Raw genomic sequence first — 18,763 nt, forward strand, 5'->3', positions numbered from 1 at the left:
ATGCCATAAATGAAACTATGACGAATGCATTATTACGTTCATTATTGTTACACACGTTGTTGAGCATTCTGGAGAAACTGTTATACCGTCATATGGAATGAATTGGGACACATGGGGCGAATTCGAATAGCAGTTTAAGCAATGTTGCCGCCTCATATTTTGCTTTTTTGAAGTGGTTTCAGTTTGACCTGATTCAGAGCAACAAAATGTGTTCATTCATTCCCAAATTTGATCCTTATTCAATGTAGAATGTAGTCCCGATTCGCCCCAGGTGACGGTAGTGAAAAACTACATCAGTACGCTTTCGCTTTGTAAAGATCCAGCTTTTACCATGTACAATGCAACTTAAAAAATCTGTTTTCTTTAAGGGTGCACATCAATCAAAGCTTTTGCACCCGCAATGTAATTTACAACAAAATTTGACTATTTTTGCAATCAAGTTGTTGCAGGATTGGGTCTGTGAGTTTGGCAATTTTGGAATAAGAAGACAACAACTTCTTTCGTTGCTGTGCACCCTTAAAATTAAATATTTTGATAACATTTTAAGAATGGTTTTGATTGAAAAATTAACAATACAGATTTCCCATATTTTCCCGATTATCAAGCTATGCTAAATTGTTTTGCTAAATAGTTACACGATTTGATTTAGAGAATTAATCAAAAAAGTAACTGAGGTCGTAATGAGGTTCGTTATCATTTAAGAAAATAAAATAGGTCAACAAGATGTAATTCCATCGGGTACTTAATGTTGACTCAACGACGCTTTGACGTTCTATTACAGCTTTTAAAAATGCTTTCCACTAAAATTAATGATTTAAGCTTAAGGAGAAGTATGCTAAAATGTTCTCTCAAATGTTTGCAAAATAAGTTGAAAATAGGTGAATTTGACGGAAAGGCATCGTTTGGATAGATTTTTGTAACGAGGCAAATAAACGCGGCATTCAAAACCTGCCAATCATACAAAAACTATAATGCATTTTGTAGAGGCGGTTTTGATACAGAGAATTGAGCTACATTATGACGAAGAATATTGCCTTTCGGTAGGCAACGAACATTGTCCATTTTTTTCATTCCAAGGAGACACATGGTAGTTTGTTCATTCAATGTTATTGCACATCAAATTCTGGAATTCACTCTCAGTTAAATTTTCGTTGCCACTCTCTTGATAGGAAACACGCAAGCTTAGTACAAGATAGCAGAGAGGCATCGATTAACTCTGAACAGCAAAACTGAAAATTTCATTAAGTTTTTCGTTGAATATCAGTTGGAATTAGTATGACGTTGTCAAACTTTGTCAAATTTCAGTAGCGCAGATTTCAGTAAATTTAACTAAATGTGTAGTTAACGTAAGTTTTGTGCATACTGTTTGATAGGGGTGTGATATTGAAAATACTGCAACACAAAAATTGTAAGACAATTATTTATTTTATTGATTAACATTAATTCCCAGAGGAACAACAAGTGCATTAACCATTGCTTTGCTTTTGCTGGGCTACAGACATAAACTTCTCACTGGGTCGAAATTTCCAACGGGAGCACAGCTCGTCCGCCTCGGACTCGTTGAAGCCAACCCTAAAATTGGAAGAAGATATTAGTTTTCAGTCGAGGAGTGTTATAATAAAAGAAAATCAAGCAATCAATAGTTTAGTAAGCATAAATCCACCGTTAGTTACAACAGCAGCCACCACCACCTACAAAGAGGTACTCCTTCTTACCAATTGTAAAATGAATCACAAATTTGAACTCAATTTTATCATTGAAGCTTTTTACATTTATATCCACAAACAGCAGCGAAGCGGCAGTGACTAACAATTTTGGTAAACTTCGGACATCTTCATCTTGACTCGTTTATTTATTAGGTACTCTAAAGTTGAAGAGTTGTTTTTATGTTACATGATATTTTTCGAGTTATTTACAAAGTTTTAAAAATAAAAGTCTACCCAAACAAAAATTCAAACTGTCTCAATTAAAAAAAAATATTTTTTTAGATAACCAGTTGGTTCTCCCAAATTTTCATGGCAAAATTTAAAATTGGAACTGGTTCTAGGAACTTCCAAGCAAAAACAACCCCTAGAATTGAAAATGCGTAAAATATGTTGTCGGTGTAATCTGAAGATGAAGAAGTTTGGACTGAAAGATATGTTAAAATTTAACTTGTTCTAGTCTACTTACGCTATGAAATCATAATACTGAATTATGTTAAGGTTGGTGCTTTCTAAAATCACGAACAAAAATGCTAAATCAAATCAATGCCAATCGCTGGAAGATCAGCAAATCGCTAGTTTTTGTCTAATCTAAGGTTTCTTACACATTCTAGTGGCACTCACAAGCACCAGCGTCCTTGGTGCAGTGCTCATCGGCCAATCAGTCTCATGAAAAAAAAGGCTATTCTAAGAGTACAGAGTTGAAGTCCCCCCCTCCATCCTCGCTCCAATGTCCGGCCGTCAACAGCTGATCATCGTCCCAAGAGTCCGATCCCTCTAGCCGTAAACAACGGACTTGGCAGTGAGGTAGTACTTAATGAACCCATTCAACGGCCGGATAAACATATCTTTGACCAAGTTTCTCGAAATCAAGTTCAACGACTCCCGCCTCAGCTGCTGTTTGTTGACGTCTTCGTAGGGCTTTGGATCAAACGACCGCTTGAGAGAGTTTTGGTAGTAGAAGAGGTCGGGCTGGGGCTGCAGATAAGGTGGCACGTAATAGTCGGACGCGTAGAACTGCAGCGGGCACGACTCTGCGGCTGTAGAGTGACCCTCGGGGCTGAAAAATCACAGATCGAAGGTTAGATGACATGGGAAGAGAGAGATGATGGGGCTCTCTGGTTTTATGGTTTGTCTTTTCTAATTGTGTGGAGTAGACGATACCTATCAAATTGAACTTGAAAGTTGGGCATGTTCAACTACGACTTGTCGGTGGTCTAATACTCTGGTCTAATACTCTGATGGTTTCGAAATACCGTTAATTAAGTGAAGAACGGTTGAATATATAAAAAAAAAAAACAAACGTTGCTAAACGATAGAATTGTCAGTGATCCGACGATAACGGCAGCAAGATAAAGCTTTGATAATGATAATATTTTCGGCATCGTCAACGGAAATAATACTTCAAACCCAAAAATTGCAGTTTTCGTAAATTTTAGCAAAAACCACATTTTTCTAAAAAAAATAAATGTAAATGAAAGATTTTAGTTGTCCTTTCACAGAAAAATAGTTTGATTTTTGATTTTTGAGGGAAAAATTTCGACGCACAAAAACGGGAAACTGAAAAAAACGGCAAAAAATCAACTTTTTTCACTAAAACTGCGATAAGGCCATTGCACAGTGGTCCAGATTGCAAAATTAAGTGGAAAATTGAATTTCCGTAAAATGGGGAAGTTTTGGAGCTTTTCTGTCTTGAGAAGAGTTGTTGCATATAGAAAGTGGCAACTTTTGGTTTGTTTGGAAATTAGGATGGTTCACTCACTATTAGGGTGATTTTGAAAATCTAACATTTCAGGAATATTTTTGGGATTTTTTTTTTCTTCTAGAGTGTTGTTGGGCTTTCCAATCCAAGCAACTTTGTCGAAGACACCAAAATTTTATCTCGTAATCTACGCCTTCTACGACCAAATTTATAGAAAACATCTGAGCAAACCATGAAAAATCAGTTTTTTAAACGTGGCAATCCGGGGTTAAGTTTTAGAGAAAAGTGGTATTCGGAGCACTTTTAGAGCTTAAAAAAACAAACATTTTAATTTTTTGACATGTCAATTTGGACTTAAGGGTCGAAAGTTACAGCGATTTTAAGGTAAAAAAGATGCAAATTTAAAACTTAAATATCTCGAAAAGGCGCAAGCCAAATTTTAAGCGCCAGGTTGCATTTAAAAGAAGAGATCCAGCAGGGGTGTTTTTCATTATTCTCGAGATATCTTCATTTGAAAAAGTATAATTTTCTAGGGAAAACCTTATGAGATCCCCCTGACGAATTTCGAAAATTGTCCAAATATATGTTTTTCCATGTAATTTTGCTGGCTGAATCTGAATCTGCCAGCAGAATTGACCCAAATTGTCGAAAAACGGATTTTGGTCATGTTTTATGTTTAAATGATAATTTTACATGGAAACCCAAAATATGACCAAAAATCGATTTTTCGACAATTTGGGCCAATTCTGCTGGCAGATTCAGATTCAGCGGGCAAAATTACATAGTAAACATATATTTGGACAATTTTCAAAATTCGTTAGGGTGGTCCCATAAGGTTATCCCTTGAAAATAATACTTTTTCAAATGAAGATATCTGCATTGCAAATATTTTTTGAAGTTTTTGTCCCTTGACTCTGACCAAAGTCGAAATTGAAATTACAGGCTACGGTATTAACATTTGAATGAAAAAAGTGTTTTAAAATGCATTATACACCTGCCCTTTTGTTTTTCAAGCATTATTTTTGCAAAATTTATAAGCATTGACGAACATTTCATTTTTGCGAGAAAAAAAAAGTTTTTTCGCTGCTGTACATTGTAATTTCATAAAAGTTCAACGTATTTTTAGACGCGCCCAAACATGCTTAATATGATTATCAATGCAGAAAAAGGCATTTTAGATTCAGTTGATTCTATTTCGATTGAAACTATTCGCAACGGCCTTACTTTAAAATTTCAGCAACGACCTATAATTTTTGGGTACCAAAAGTTTCGTTTTCAATTAAGGTTCAATGTGGTACCCAAAAACGTAAATATCGTCGCCTAAATTTTAAAGTTAACACAGTTTTAGTGCAAATAACTATTTGTTTTTCCCGTTTTCGTCATTTTGCCGTTTTTTCCGCGGCGCGCCGAAAAATCTAGTTTTTATTATCAAAAAATCATATCATAGAATCCTGTTAATGAACTTCTCCCATTTAAGAGTATGTTACGTAAAATTTCCCAAGGAATCCAATTAACATATTTCAGACATTGGCTGTTTGGTCCAGACATCGTCAAAACGGCATTTTAAAGTTACATACGACCTTTTCAAGTGTTAGGCTAGATTTTTAAAACTTTTTACTATTTTGCCAACAAATAATCTTTCATTTGCAGCCAAGACAGCTAAAATCGGTTAAAATGGCACGGAGTTATGATGTTTTGAGAAATGTGTTTTTTGCGAAAATTTACAAAAAAATGCCATTTTGAAACTACCCTAGCACGGTGTAGATCACCCTAATGTTTAAAAGTTATTTTTGGAATTTATTAGTCTTAATAAGTCATCAATAAAGTCTTGGCCACAACACGGCACACGGCATTGCGAAAACAAATTAGTATGAACTGAGTTGACTCGTCATTTTAAAATTTGTTCAAAAAAAAAGTTATTTCCCAATTTCTGATTCTTAGGTGTACCGAGAAAAATAGATGTTATAATTTAAAAATAAATCTGTAAAATTCTCTGTTCATCTTGGAAGGTTGCAGTTAGAGGGTGACGAGCGGGAATTCCCGGGAAAAAATTCCCGGGAAATCGACCATTTTTGGACCTCTCGATTCCCGGGAAATTTGGTCGAGAGTCCCGGGAAATTTTATACTTATAAATATTGAAGCAAAATTTTATAAAATAATCAGAAAAAACATTTGAAAAACTCGAAATGGTTTAGAACATTGGATGTTAACTTGTCAAAAATTCCAATAATTATAATTGAGAGAAGCTTAAATAATGTGGAACCCATCATTTTCTTTATAGCATACTTAGCAGTTACATCCCAGAAATAAAATATTTTTTTTTTAGTTTTTTTTATCTTTTCTTATAGGAAAACCTCTTTTAAAAAAAATAAATTTCCATACCCTCTCTCGAGCATAGCAATTTTATTTTTGATGTCAATAAGTCATTTTGTGTTTCGCCTCAATCTCAATGTTTGGATATATCTTGGAAGAAATTTGGTTGGCAATCTGTAAAGATTGCCTTAATCTTTGTTAAGGTCCGCTACTTGTGAACATTCGGGTTTTCCTGATAAATGTTAACATTCCAACGCCCAAGGCTCAAAAAAAGTTGGAACGGTAACTTCAACTCAATGGTTCTCGGGCATAACTCAACCAATCAAGATGATTCCAGTGATTTGTTAGGATGTCTAGATTGATGTTTTCGGTCGCAGAAATTACAGATTTGTTCAAATCAAGTTCTGCAAAATTTTAGGATCATCTAGACATTCTTACAAATCACTGGAAACAAGAATCGTCCCGATTGGTTGAGTTATGCCCGAGAACGGGCGTGCTGAAGTTACCGTTCCAACTTTTTTGGGAGGCTTGGGCGTGAGTGTAAGTTGGACATGCGTTGGGCGTTCCAGTGTTAATATATCTTCAATGAATATTTTCAGCTGACCTTAAAAAAAAAGCAAATTGTTGCAAAAATCCCGATAGTGGGAAATTATTTAGCAATTCCATTTGAAAAGAACCCGAACCGAAAAAAAAATTCTCCGATAGGGCTCAAAATTTGTCTGGGGGTTCCTTGGCCAAAATTATAAGACCCGTATTTTTGTTTGCCAATAGGGTTACCTACATCATTCAAAGTTGGCTCGAAATATGGCAATTTTCGTCATTTTTCGCAAAAACCACTTTTTTCAAAAAAAAAAAAATCATACCTCCGCGTGGTTTCTTCTGCTTTTAGCTGTTTTAGACGCAAAAGAAAGATGATTAGTTTGGCTATTTGGGGAAAGTAGCAAGAAGTTTCAAAAATCTAACTTGACATTTCAAAAAGTCGTATAAAAACTTAAAATTACTTTTTGACCGTGTCTGGACCAAAGAGCCTATGTTTAAAAATATGATTATCGGATTCCTCAGAAAATTTTACATTTCTTGTAAAAAATTGGCGATGTCGAACCGTACGTTTCCGAGATATGATATTTTGAAAATAAAAACTGAGTTTTAAGACGCGCCACGCGCAAAAACCGAAAAATGACGAAAACGAGAAAAAAATAACTTTTTTCACTAAAACTGTTTGGGTATCAAAAGTTGCGTATTATACGCATTGCCAACGTATTACCAATTACGAAAAATGGAAATAAACTAATGTATGACCTTTCCCTTTAAAATTATTGGCACTATTGTCATAGTAAAAAAAACTCCCGGGTCCCGGGAATTCCCGGGAAATGGCCAAATTCAACTCTCGATTCCCGGGAAATTTAAAATCTCGAGAATCGTCACCCTCTAGTTGCAGTTCTACGCATTATTGTCCCATGTTCAAAAAAGTGCAACTGAGAAAAACGCGATTAAAATTTGTCGACCGATTTCTTTGTTTCTACGCATAATTGTGCCGTGGGCTCCTATTCGCTCTATGTGCCCCTAATCACCCCAGTTATCAGTTTATCACACTTATTTGTGATTTTCTTGCTAAACAACAGGTAAACAAGACATAATGCTTAGTAAAACTAATGATTCCGTGTAGGAAAATGCTTGGTGGGACAATTGTGCGTAGAAGTTTAACGATGGGACAAACAGACTTGGTGTTATTTTTAATGAGTTTCCGAATGATGTGTTTTTCTTAAAGTACACATCAAACTAAACTCAAAAATGTCATAAAGTCATAATCGTCCAAACCTGACATGGGACAATTATGCGCAAAACGGCAGTAAAGTAAGAGGGGAATTACTTATACTTCCACCTTTATATTCATGGAACTGTAAAATATCACTTTTTCCAATTGAGAGAAAAACAACAAATATTGTTACCTGACTTCAAAGCTGGTTTGAAAAAGAACTATTGATTTGATCACATTTCTAGAATAGGTAATTGATATAATGTGCATCTAAATATTCCAAAATACATGGTCAAAACAGCGCCTGAATTAGGGCACCCAAGGTTATCACTGATAGAAATGCTTAAAACATTTAAAACTCATCAAGTTCTCACGGTTTGAAACACTTGACACTCGGTTGGATTCAAATCAAGTTCACGACCGTCGTGCGTAACGCATCCGTTGGCGTTAAAAAACCGTTATGCTGCCCCCTTCCCCTCTCCAACACGTTCGTACTGACCTCTGCCAAATTGAACACGGGCGTCTCTCGCTGAAGCATGTCACCTGGACCACGTTGAAGAAAACGGCCCCCAAAGTGTTTGAAGTTTCTGAAATTGAGCATAAAACGTGGAAAAAGAAGATGAAATCAAAACAAATGTGACACGGCATAGGTTAGGTGGCAAAGGGGGCATGCCAAGGGGTCACATGAGACGCGCTAAAGTGATGCTAATGATGGAATTTATGAGATGACACTTGGTGGCCAAATATGACACATGAGCGAGGTGTTGCTCGGGTTTGAAATTAACGAGCAGAAATTAAGATGCACGGCGCTGGGAAGCATGGGTGCGTCAAATAAAAACAAGTTGTATTTTTTTGTAAGTGTGCGAGTTTATTCTTACGGAAAAAATTTGAGGTTTTGGTTGGCGGTCCAAAAAAAACTAATAAGAGAGCAGATTAAAAAAATAAATTGTTCGCTCTACAGCATTGCCTTGGCGTTCTTGATTGCGAGATTCTTAATCGAAACTAGGTGTCCGAAGGCTTGATTGTTGAGGCTTCCATCCACTTCGGGATTCAAACTGACGACCTTTGGATTGTGAGTCAAACTGGTCTATCAGCGACTCCACCGAGACAGGACCCAGGGAGACGACTTCTACACCTGAGTTGCATTAGATTTGGTTAATCGCGGTGGAATTTCTTGAAATAATTCGAAGTGTCAAAAATCCACCAAAGCATCTACCGGTGGATACTTCTCTACCACAGTTTTTTGTGTGATCAATGTAAATGCTTTGGTGGATTTTTGAAAGTCCACCGCGGTTAACCAAAATCAAATTAACAATGCAACTCTGGATTGAGCTAACGACCTAGCCTCTAGGTTAGACCGGGGCCGACATTTACTCCTCAGTTCGACGGAAGGCATGATCAGACAAATCTCGTCTCGAAAATTTGTGGAATAAAGACATTTTGCTTGCAACGTACAATCAATTTTCTTATGAACAATATTTTCAAAAAAAATAGTTCTAAATCTGACATGCAATATTTTTATATTTGAGCAGTTCTCTACAGAATCGGGCTTTTTTCTTTAATTTTAATTTTTGTATTTTTTAATCCGGCTGAAACTTTTTTGGTGCTTTCGGTATGCCCAAAGAAGCCATTTTGCATCATTAGTTTGTCCACATAATTTTCCATACAAATTTGGCAGTTGTCCATACAAAAATGATATGTGAAAATTCAAAAATCTGTATCTTTTGAAGAAATTTTTTGATCGATTTGTTGTCTTCGGCAAAGTTGTAGGTATGGATATGGACTACACTGAAAAAAAATGATACACGGTAAAATTTTTTGGTGATTTTTTATATAACTTTTTGTCACTAAAACTTGATTTGCAAAAAAACACTATTTTTAATATTTTTTTTTTATTTGTTTAAGAGGACATCAAATGCCAACTTTTCAGAAATTTCCAGAATGGGCAAACAATCTTTGACCGAGTTATGATTTTTTGATTCAATACAGATTTTTTCAAAAATTTGAAATATTGGTCGCAAAAAAATTTCAACTTCATTTTTCGATGTAAAATCGAATTTGCAATCAAAAAGTGTTTTAGTGAAATTTTGATAAAGTGCACCGTTTTAAAGTTATAACCATTTTTAGGTAACTTTTTTGAAAATAGGCGCATTTTTTCATTTTTTAAAATTAGTGCCCATGTTTGCCCACCTTTGAAAAAAAAAATAATTTTGAAAAGCTGAGAAAATTCTCTATATTTTGCTTTTTCGGACATTGTTGATACGACCCATAGTTGCTGAGAGATTGCCATGCAAAGGTTTAAAAACAAGAAATTGATGTTTTCTAAGTCTCACCCAAACAACTCACCAGTTTCTAATGTCGATATCTCAGCAACTAATGGCCCGATTTACAATGTAAAAATATGAAACAGTCGTGAAATTTTCCGATCTCTTCGAAAAAAATATTTTCAAAATTTTTAAATCAAGGCTTACATTTTAAAAAGACCAAAAATTCAATATTACGCCCTTTTGATGTGTTAGTCTTGATTTTAAATTTTTGAAAATATTTTTTTCGAAAAGATCGGAAAATTTCCCGAATGTTTTATATTTTAACATTGTAAATCGGACCATTAGTTGCTGAGATATCGACATAAGAAACTGGTGGGTTGTTTGGGTGAGACTTAGAAAACATCAATTTTCTTGTTTTTAAACCTCTACATGGCAATATCTCAGCAATTAAGGGTCGTATCAACAAAGTCCGAAAAAGCTAAATATAGAGAATTTTCTCAGCTTTTCAAAATTATTTTTTTTTCAAAGGTGGGCAAACATGGGCACTCATTTTAAAAAAATAAAAAACTGCGACTATTTTCAAAAAAGTTACCTAAAAATGGTTATAACTTTAAAACGGTGCACTTTATCAAAATTTCACTAAAACACTTTTTGATTGCAAATTCGATTTTACATCGAAAAATGAAGTTGAAATTTTTTTGCGACCAATATTTCGAATTTTTGAAAAAATCTGTATTGAATCAAAAAATCATAACTCGGTCAAAGATTGTTTGCCCATTCTGGAAATTTCTGAAAAGTTGGCATTTGATGTCCTCTTAAACAAATCAAAAAAAAATTAAAAATAGTGTTTTTTTGCAAATCAAGTTTTAGTGACAAAAAGTTATATAAAAAATCACCAAAAAATTTTACCGTGTATCATTTTTTTTCAGTGTAGTCCATATCCATACCTACAACTTTGCCGAAGACACCAAATCGATCAAAAAATTTCTTCAAAAGATACAGATTTTTGAATTTTCACATATCATTTTTGTATGGACAGCTGCCAAATTTGTATGGAAAATTATGTGGACAAACTAATGATGCAAAATGGCTTCTTTGGGCATACCGAAGGCACCAAAAAAATTTCAGCCAGATTAAAAAATACAGAAAAAATCGAATGACCGAAATCTCAGAGAATTGCTCATTTGGAAACATTTTTTGCAAATGAGCCTCGAAGAAATAATTCTCTCGCCCATCTCGATCTGTTTTCTCTATGCCCGTAAATGATGCCATTATTCTCTCGGCACGAGGCCAGTATTCTCTTGCACGAGCACGACCTTCTAAAAAACACTTCTAATTGATTATTAGAATTGTATGAAGGTTTGAAATTGCCTTCCAAAGTTGAAAAGTTGAAATTCGCATAAACATTCCGAGGAAGACAAATTATGATAAAAGCTTTTCCTACATAACGTTGTAAAACAGGAAAATAAAATTCAAATACTAAGTAGGTAGCTTTAAAACCGCTCGAATGAACAACTTTAAAGAATCGAACGGCGGGAAAAGGGGGCTCGACCAGCTAATCAAATGACGATGACACTTCCATTAGTGTCTGCCAACCTAGGGAGGTCTCTCTCACACGACAATGTTCGCGATGTTTCTTCTTCATGGTCTGCGGACTTAATCAAGCACCGGTGACTCTAACCTTCACGGGGTTGATTTTTCTGGCCGAATGTGTCGCGTTTTGACCAAGCAAGAAAAGGTCACGGCTCTGATGTTAGACATTCGTACTAGTTTGATTGCCATTCTTCGATAAATGCTGAGAGGGCCAAGCACCTCAAGAACTTTTTCAATCCAGCCACGAGCCATTGAGTGCCAATTGATATTGAAACGTTAAATAATAGCAAAAGCGCGCAGGGTTGAGGAAGGTCTAACTTGGCACAAACAAGCAAACACCAAACACTTACCGGTGTTGAGATTTTGTAAACATCTTCTAAATCTTGCGTCACAATCGCAATGCGATCTGGTGAAGGTTCCCCGGTTGCACAGGCCGCGCCGGCACTCTCCGGGCAGCAGAATGTTTGGACACATGTCGTGCTCGCGGCAGCACCGATCCTCGTCCGCGTACCGGCCCACGTCAGAATAGTTGGCCGCAATGTCTCCTGTAATGCACAAGAATCAAAGAGGGAAAAAAGTTCGTTAGTATACAGTAAAAGGCAAGAAGTACAGTGCTAAGGGTCAAGGTTAGTTTGCAAAAATTAGAGTTAGGAAAAATGCACCATTTAATGTCCCGGAAGCAGAACTGACAGGGTGCACAACTCCGCAATTTTAGTGCCGATGAACCTGACAAAATTTAGCGTGCTACTTAGCACTTTTATTCCATATTTGAACACATTTATGATCGCACCACCGCGCGTGTTTGCTAAGTCATTTGAACCCGCCGAGTAGTAATCCTTCTCTGTTAGAGTCGCACGAAATTATAAAATTTCATAAATAACATTCTTGAGGAGTCAATGTTTGAAATCTATAATTTTTTGGCCATATCAGATGTCTGAAACTAGCTGATTCTCAATCAAGTAAATTTGAGCATTTTCGGGCGAGGCAAGAGAATGCAAATGAGCAATTCTTTACGAAATCGGCCGATTTCGACTATTTTTATTTGTTGTATTTTTTTAATTGGTTAAAACTTTTCCTGTGACCAAAAATACAATTTTGTTTCATTGTGTCATTGTTTATCCATACAAGTCTCCATACAATTTTGGCAGCTGTTCATACAAAACGTTTCTTAATCAACCATTAACAATTAACAATTTAATTCAATTCCGAAGTTTGCATTGTTTCCAAATCAAGTTCCAGCACCGAAAAAGACTTGATGAAAATAAGTTTATGAGTAAAAAAAAAATCAAATACAGACTTTTCCATAAAACATGCAGACTATCATTTGAAGCAATGTGGCAACCGGGCGTTTCACATCTGGCGCGACTATCGCACGTAAACAAAAAGACCCAGCCTTTTGAGGTTATGCAAAAATTACTCTTTTTGTATCTACAAAAAAACTTTTTCAAGGCATAACTTTCAAAGTTCTTTACTAAACAGAATAAAATTTAATAGGGTCTTAAGGGACCCCAAAACGAACAGAAAAAGGTTAAGCCAGTTCTGAGAAAATTGTGTGGAAAAAAATCATGTCTACACACATCCCCGCAGACATTTGTTCAGAATTTGATTCTGAGTCGATAGGTATACATATCATTTTTCGAGTGATTTTATAGCCTTTCCTCAGTGAGGAAGGCAAAAATGGTTAGTAAATATTCGAAAATCTGTAAGGCCGTTGCAAATATTTTTTGAAGTTTATGTCCCTCGGCTCTGACCAAAGTCGAGAGGGGGGTAAAAAATAAAAAAATATAAAAATTTAAATTACAAGCCTAGATTTCAACATTTTTAAATGTAGCGTGGACAGTCGCCTAGAGAAGTATGGACAAAAATTTTGTCACCAAGTTATAATTTTTTGTAAAAAAAATGTGATTTTTTGGGAAAAAAATGATAATTTTTAAGGCCAATAGGAGAAATAAACCCATTTTAAGCCTAATAAGCGGTCGTGTTTGAATGATGCTGGATAATCTGGAGTGTTCCTTGAAATTTACTAAAACCAAGTACACCAACGAGTATAGCAACTTTTTGTGAACATTTCTGTTTATTTTCACTTTTACTAAAAGCTATTCTATTCCTTTTACAAGCATTTGAAAAAAATATTTCCAAAATGTATTCTAATCAAACGAGAATGCATTGGGCCACGCTCATTTTCCTACGTTCAGCTTAGTTTTTTTCTTCCAGCGCTCTTATGGATCTGCTTAGTACTGCCAAAATTGATGAAATTTTAAGCTTACACTCACGAAAAGTAGCATTCATGAAGAAAATTTCCTGGCATCACTGGCTCACTCCAACAGGCGCTGCTGGTGGTGTTGGTGGCTACCCTTTGTTCATTATTTGCCTTCGCTTCTCGCTCAGTTTTCTTCAGCCTTCGATTGGAATGGGTCGTCAAAAGACTTGACACGTTTGTTTTTTTAATGGGGCTTGCTAATTATTTACATGTTTCAGGAATATTTTTCAAGTGAGCGATCAACTAATGTGCAAAACAACATGTTGCCGAAAGTTGGGGGCAGTTTTGTATCGAAAGCGCCGTGAAAAAGTAAGCGAAAGTGAAAAATTGATTTTGGCGATATTTATTAAGCGTTTGAAGGTTTCTCGCGTGTGTCACTGTGTGTGCCATCCAAATGATGAGAAATGTTCTCGCAAAATAGAAATTATGATCAAAAGTGCATTAAATTTGATCTTTTTGGCCAGTAAGAGGCATACATTTGCGTGCTTACTCGAGGTGGTGCTGTTGCTGGTAAGTTTCTAGCCTAAATAATATTTTGGAGCTTCAATCGAGCATCAAACTCTTCATGTGGCGAAGATAGGTGTTTGATTGGAAAGGGTATATTTCCCCTTTTACGCTCGTTTGAATAAGAAGTATTGATCAAAAACTTTCAAAATATTTTTTTTGAAAAGATCATAAAATTTTACAAATGTTTAATTTTTCAACATTGCAAATAAAACCAGTTGCTGATATATTGGCACTAGAAAATTTGGGAAATTTTGGATAAGACTTAAAAAAACAAATTTTTGTTGTTCCATTTTTTAATTGTTCAGCAACCAGAGGTCCAATATTCAAAGTCTTTAATATTATCTGAACATCTCTACAAAAATATTTTCAGGAATCGTGCACTAAATCAAAAAATCTGTAAAGAACTTTTCGATTGCAAATTTAATTTTATATATTAAAATTATTATTATTATTTTTGTGCAATTTGTGTGTCCATAATTCTCTACGGCTCAAAATCCGTGTACCTATTTTTCTGAATAGTGAACTCAATTTCCGTTTTAGTGGAGAATTGCTCAAATGGAAATATGCAATAAAAGGCACGTTAAGTGAAAAAATCTGAAAATGAACAACTTCAAAGACATCAATACACACTAGGATGGGTCCAAATCCGGGTATTCCCCAGAGCGTTCCCCTGAAATCATAGATTGACCCATCACTAGGCTAAATTTTGGCTCGATCTGACCACGAGAACCCTTCTCTCCAAGCCCTTGAAGTGTGTATGGGAAAACCCGTAAACATGTATAGGGAAAGGTAACTGTTACAGATTTCGGGTGAATTTTAGGGTGGTTCAGAATTTTTATTTTTGTGAGAGATGAAAAGGGAGCCTTCTATTATTACTTAACGCAAAAAATGGATTATTGACACCCATCTTCGCACTCGTCATAATTTTCTCTCATAATGAATATTTTTTATAGATCTTTCATGACACAAGGAAAAATATGAATATTGATTTGTGATAAGGAACTAAATAAAATGAGGATCATAGAAAACATTTTGAATTCCTAATTTTTTTCGAATAGAACTTTTCCCAAATATTTCCAAGATATAACTTGTTTTAATTCAATCCAAAGTTAAACAAATTGTTTTGGAATTGAATCCATAACTTCATCAACTGTTCAAGAATCAGCTTCGCCTATACGATTTTTGAACGCGCACTATTTTCGAATTGATTTTTTTATGATTTTTACATTCACGAATCCTAAGTTTTTTTTTTTTTTGGGTTGTAGGCACCTCATTGTTTAATTTTGTTTAGTTAAGTTTGAGTGTTAATAGAACATTTCTGTCAAAAAAAATCAACTCACCTGGCCCACACCACTTGGTTCCGGGGTAGATGAATCCGAGCCCGCCCTGCAGCTCACCCGAAATTCCACTCGCCTCGTTGCAGACCTCCTCCAGTGAGGCCACCGACTCGCGCGGCACCTGTCGAACCTTTTTCGTGTCAAAGGCCAACAGCATCCGCTGGATGTCGCCTCTTTGCGTGAAGAAACGGCAAAACAGATGATATTGGGGGGCAGTACAAGGAAGAGAAAGAAGAATCGAAATGGTCACTTTTATCACCACCGTTGAACGACTTGGCAGGTTTATGACTAAATCTGTTGGCATAGGCTTTATGAGGATGGGCGAGACTCCTCGTGTGGAGAGATCATAACAAGAAAGAAAGCGAAACTACAGAGTGACCTCCGTAACGATCGTTGAACTGCAGCAACCTGAACCTGACACGAGAGATGAACATGCAACAATTCTTAACATTCGGAACAAGGGTCATACAAATCGTTAACATGCATAACGGAAATAAACGCGCGAATGTTTTGCTACCAAATTAAGGAGAGGGTTGTACAAGTTAAACGCGAAATTGCTCCCAACAGAAAAAGAGTGACCTGCAGTGTCAAGCAGAGAAAAAAGATGAAGTAAAATAAGTTGGAAACTTACCGATCCGAGTGAACCTTACAGTACGGTGGTCGACTGCTCAGCTCGACCATTCTGGTCATGCGGAAATCGGCTACGAGAACTGAGCTGCAAAATGCCCTACTTGCGAGGAGCAAAAATATTGCGGATGACAGGATTGCTCGGAGCATCTGTGGAGAAGACAATGTAGGTAAACTTTTGTATTAAAGCCATTTTTACTTTGATTATGATTATAATTTTCTGATATTTTAAGGAATGAACACAGATAATTCATTTTTTTTTGTTTCTTTGTAATACAGTTCACACTCAATTATCTGAAGCCTCGAACAAATATTTGGCCCACAAGCTCATATGAGTTGATATTTGATCCACCAGTAGAGTAATGTTTCAGAAAATTTTAAATTTTCGAATGTTATTTATACTTAAAAAAATGGTATTGCGCTAAATTATTGCCATTGATCGCACTATTGCGACTTGTCAAACTGCATTGGGAAATTTGAAATTTCCTAAAAAATGATCAAAGCAAGCCGGTATTGCTTGCCTGTTTTTCAAAAACAAAAATTGAGACTCTCAACATTCGAATGCAACAAAAAGTTTTAAAATGCATTTTACACTAGTTCAGTTGTTTTGCAATCATTAGTCGTTAAAAAAAATGTAAGATTCGACGAAAACAAAAATTTCAATGAAAAAAAACTTCTTGCGATACTAAAGATCAAACATTTTCAAAAAATCAAAAGGTTTTTAAATCAACCCAAACATGCACTTCAATTTCCATTAAAATTTTGAAGTTTTTTGAAAAAAAAATTTTTGCCCCCTGTTTTTTGCGCCAACTTTGAAGGGGTGGGCGACAAAAAATTTAAATAGAATTTGTACCAGCCTTATGATATTTGAAAATTATTGAACAAAATTTTAAAATGCATTTTTGCAATTCCCCTATGAAACTGTCAACTTTTACTATTCTTCTGGAGAAAGGAAACGGCCTACTTTTCCCTACCAAAAATAACAGAATGGAAAATTAATACCTTTTAATAACAGTACTGAAAAGTTCTACTTTTCAGCACTGTAATGTCGGCTGAAAAGTTGAACTTTTCGACACTTGTATCGAAAAGTAACATTTTTCCAATTTTTTTTTTTTGAACGGTCAATTTTCTAAACACTTTAACATAAAATTCCATTCTAGAAGCGTTTTTCGGAATTGCAAAAGATGTTGTAAGCAACTCGCTACAAAACTTGATATTTTCAGCACTTGTCGTATTTTTCCAACTCTGTAAACCTCGTTGGATAAATGTACGACTCGAGCTGAAAAAATCTTCTTTTTGCAAATTGTTGCATGAACTACTAATTTAGATGCAAAATCAAGTTTGCAATCGAAAATGACTTTACGTATTTTTGATAAAATTTATTTTATTCGAAAAATGTTAGTTTTTTTTTTGAAAATTGAAAATATTTTTAGGCCGCTGCAAATATTTTTTTCGGCTCTGACCAAAGTCGAGGGGGGACAAAAAAATAAAAAAAAAAGTATAAACATTTAAATTACAAGCCGGGATTTCAACATTTGGATGAAAAAAGTGTTTTAAAATGCATTTTACACGCGTCCAGTTGCTTTCTAATCATTAGTTTTCAAAATATCGAAGTATTGACAGATTTCTTTTTGCAAAAAAAAACTTTTCGTGGGACAGTGCATTTTTTTTTTGAAAAAATAAAATGTTTTCAAAGGAGTTCAAACATGCTAAATATGATTATTAACAGCTGAAAACAATTTAAAGTGCATTTTCCTGAGTTTATAATCATTTTTATCGTGTTTGAGTTAATTTAAAAATATTTTGTTGTGAATTTTCGTTTTACAGTTTCGCAATAAGTATATTCCATAAAAACATAGAATGTCATAGAATGAGTATGGGTAAAAAAACAATACACCTCTTGTAATTCCTAAATAACAAAAACAATTTAATTGATATCAAAAATACTTTTAACGTGGGATTGGTCTAAAATAGTTTAATATGGGACCATTTATAAACCACGTGGACACTTTAGAGGGGGGGGGGGGGGTATGGCAATTGTCCACGCTTCATACAAAAAAAAATGTATGGACAATTGTCCACGAGGGGGAGATTTCCAAAAAAAGTGCTCACGTGGGTTGTGGATGGTCCCTAATTTTCCTAAAATATGTTGAAATTTGATTAATTCTACCTTAAATATCAATCGATATTGGTTAGATTGGTTCATTTTTAGATCCTAAAAACTCCCCAAAGGTTGTGAACAATTTTCCATATAAATTTGCATGGAATAATCATTTTTTGAATTTTGAAATTTCAAAAATTCACATTTCGTGCTATATCAAAACCAGACTCATATCCGATTGCTCTGGAATGTGCTCTACCACTTTCCCCAAGAGATTATGGTGCTAACTTACTACTGAAAAAAGATACAGCATCCTCAAAACTCATCTAAAATGTAATTTTCGAGCAAAAAACACGTTACAAACTAGTTTTGAACACGCTGAATCTTTTTATAGGAGCAATTTAGCACCATACTCTCTTCGGAAAAGTTGTAGAGCACGTTCCAGAGCAACCGAATATGAATCCGTTTTTAATAGAGCGTGAAACTTTGATTTTAGAAATATTAAATCCAAAAAATGGTTTTTCCTCATACTAATTCTCATACAAAATTGAATCGCTTTGCGCAAAGTGGGGATCTAACCAATTATTCCTAAACTTT

General features: G+C 35.2%; 1 protein-coding gene across 2 annotated transcripts in view; it reads right to left on the bottom strand.

Moving 5' to 3' along the window:
• Positions 1 to 1,406: 1,406 nt before the first annotated feature.
• The window catches only part of LOC6033766 (acidic phospholipase A2 PA4), a 43,745-nt gene continuing 26,388 nt past the window's right edge, over positions 1,407 to 18,763 (bottom strand). The window contains exons 2-7 of one of the 2 annotated variants that reach the window (XM_038256204.1): positions 16,070 to 16,215; positions 15,442 to 15,611; positions 11,685 to 11,879; positions 7,974 to 8,061; positions 1,716 to 2,763; positions 1,464 to 1,572 (exon numbers count right to left, since the gene is read on the bottom strand). In XM_038256204.1, the coding sequence (XP_038112132.1) occupies positions 2,481 to 2,763; positions 7,974 to 8,061; positions 11,685 to 11,879; positions 15,442 to 15,611; positions 16,070 to 16,215 (882 nt within the window). In that variant the 3' untranslated portion in view covers positions 1,464 to 1,572; positions 1,716 to 2,480. Of the gene's footprint in view, positions 1,573 to 1,715; positions 2,764 to 7,973; positions 8,062 to 11,684; positions 11,880 to 15,441; positions 15,612 to 16,069; positions 16,216 to 18,763 lie in introns of both variants that reach the window. The other variant, XM_038256205.1, reaches the window with a different exon arrangement.

Source organism: Culex quinquefasciatus, chromosome 2, assembly GCF_015732765.1.
Source record: "Culex quinquefasciatus strain JHB chromosome 2, VPISU_Cqui_1.0_pri_paternal, whole genome shotgun sequence".
NCBI lineage: Eukaryota > Metazoa > Arthropoda > Insecta > Diptera > Culicidae > Culex > Culex quinquefasciatus.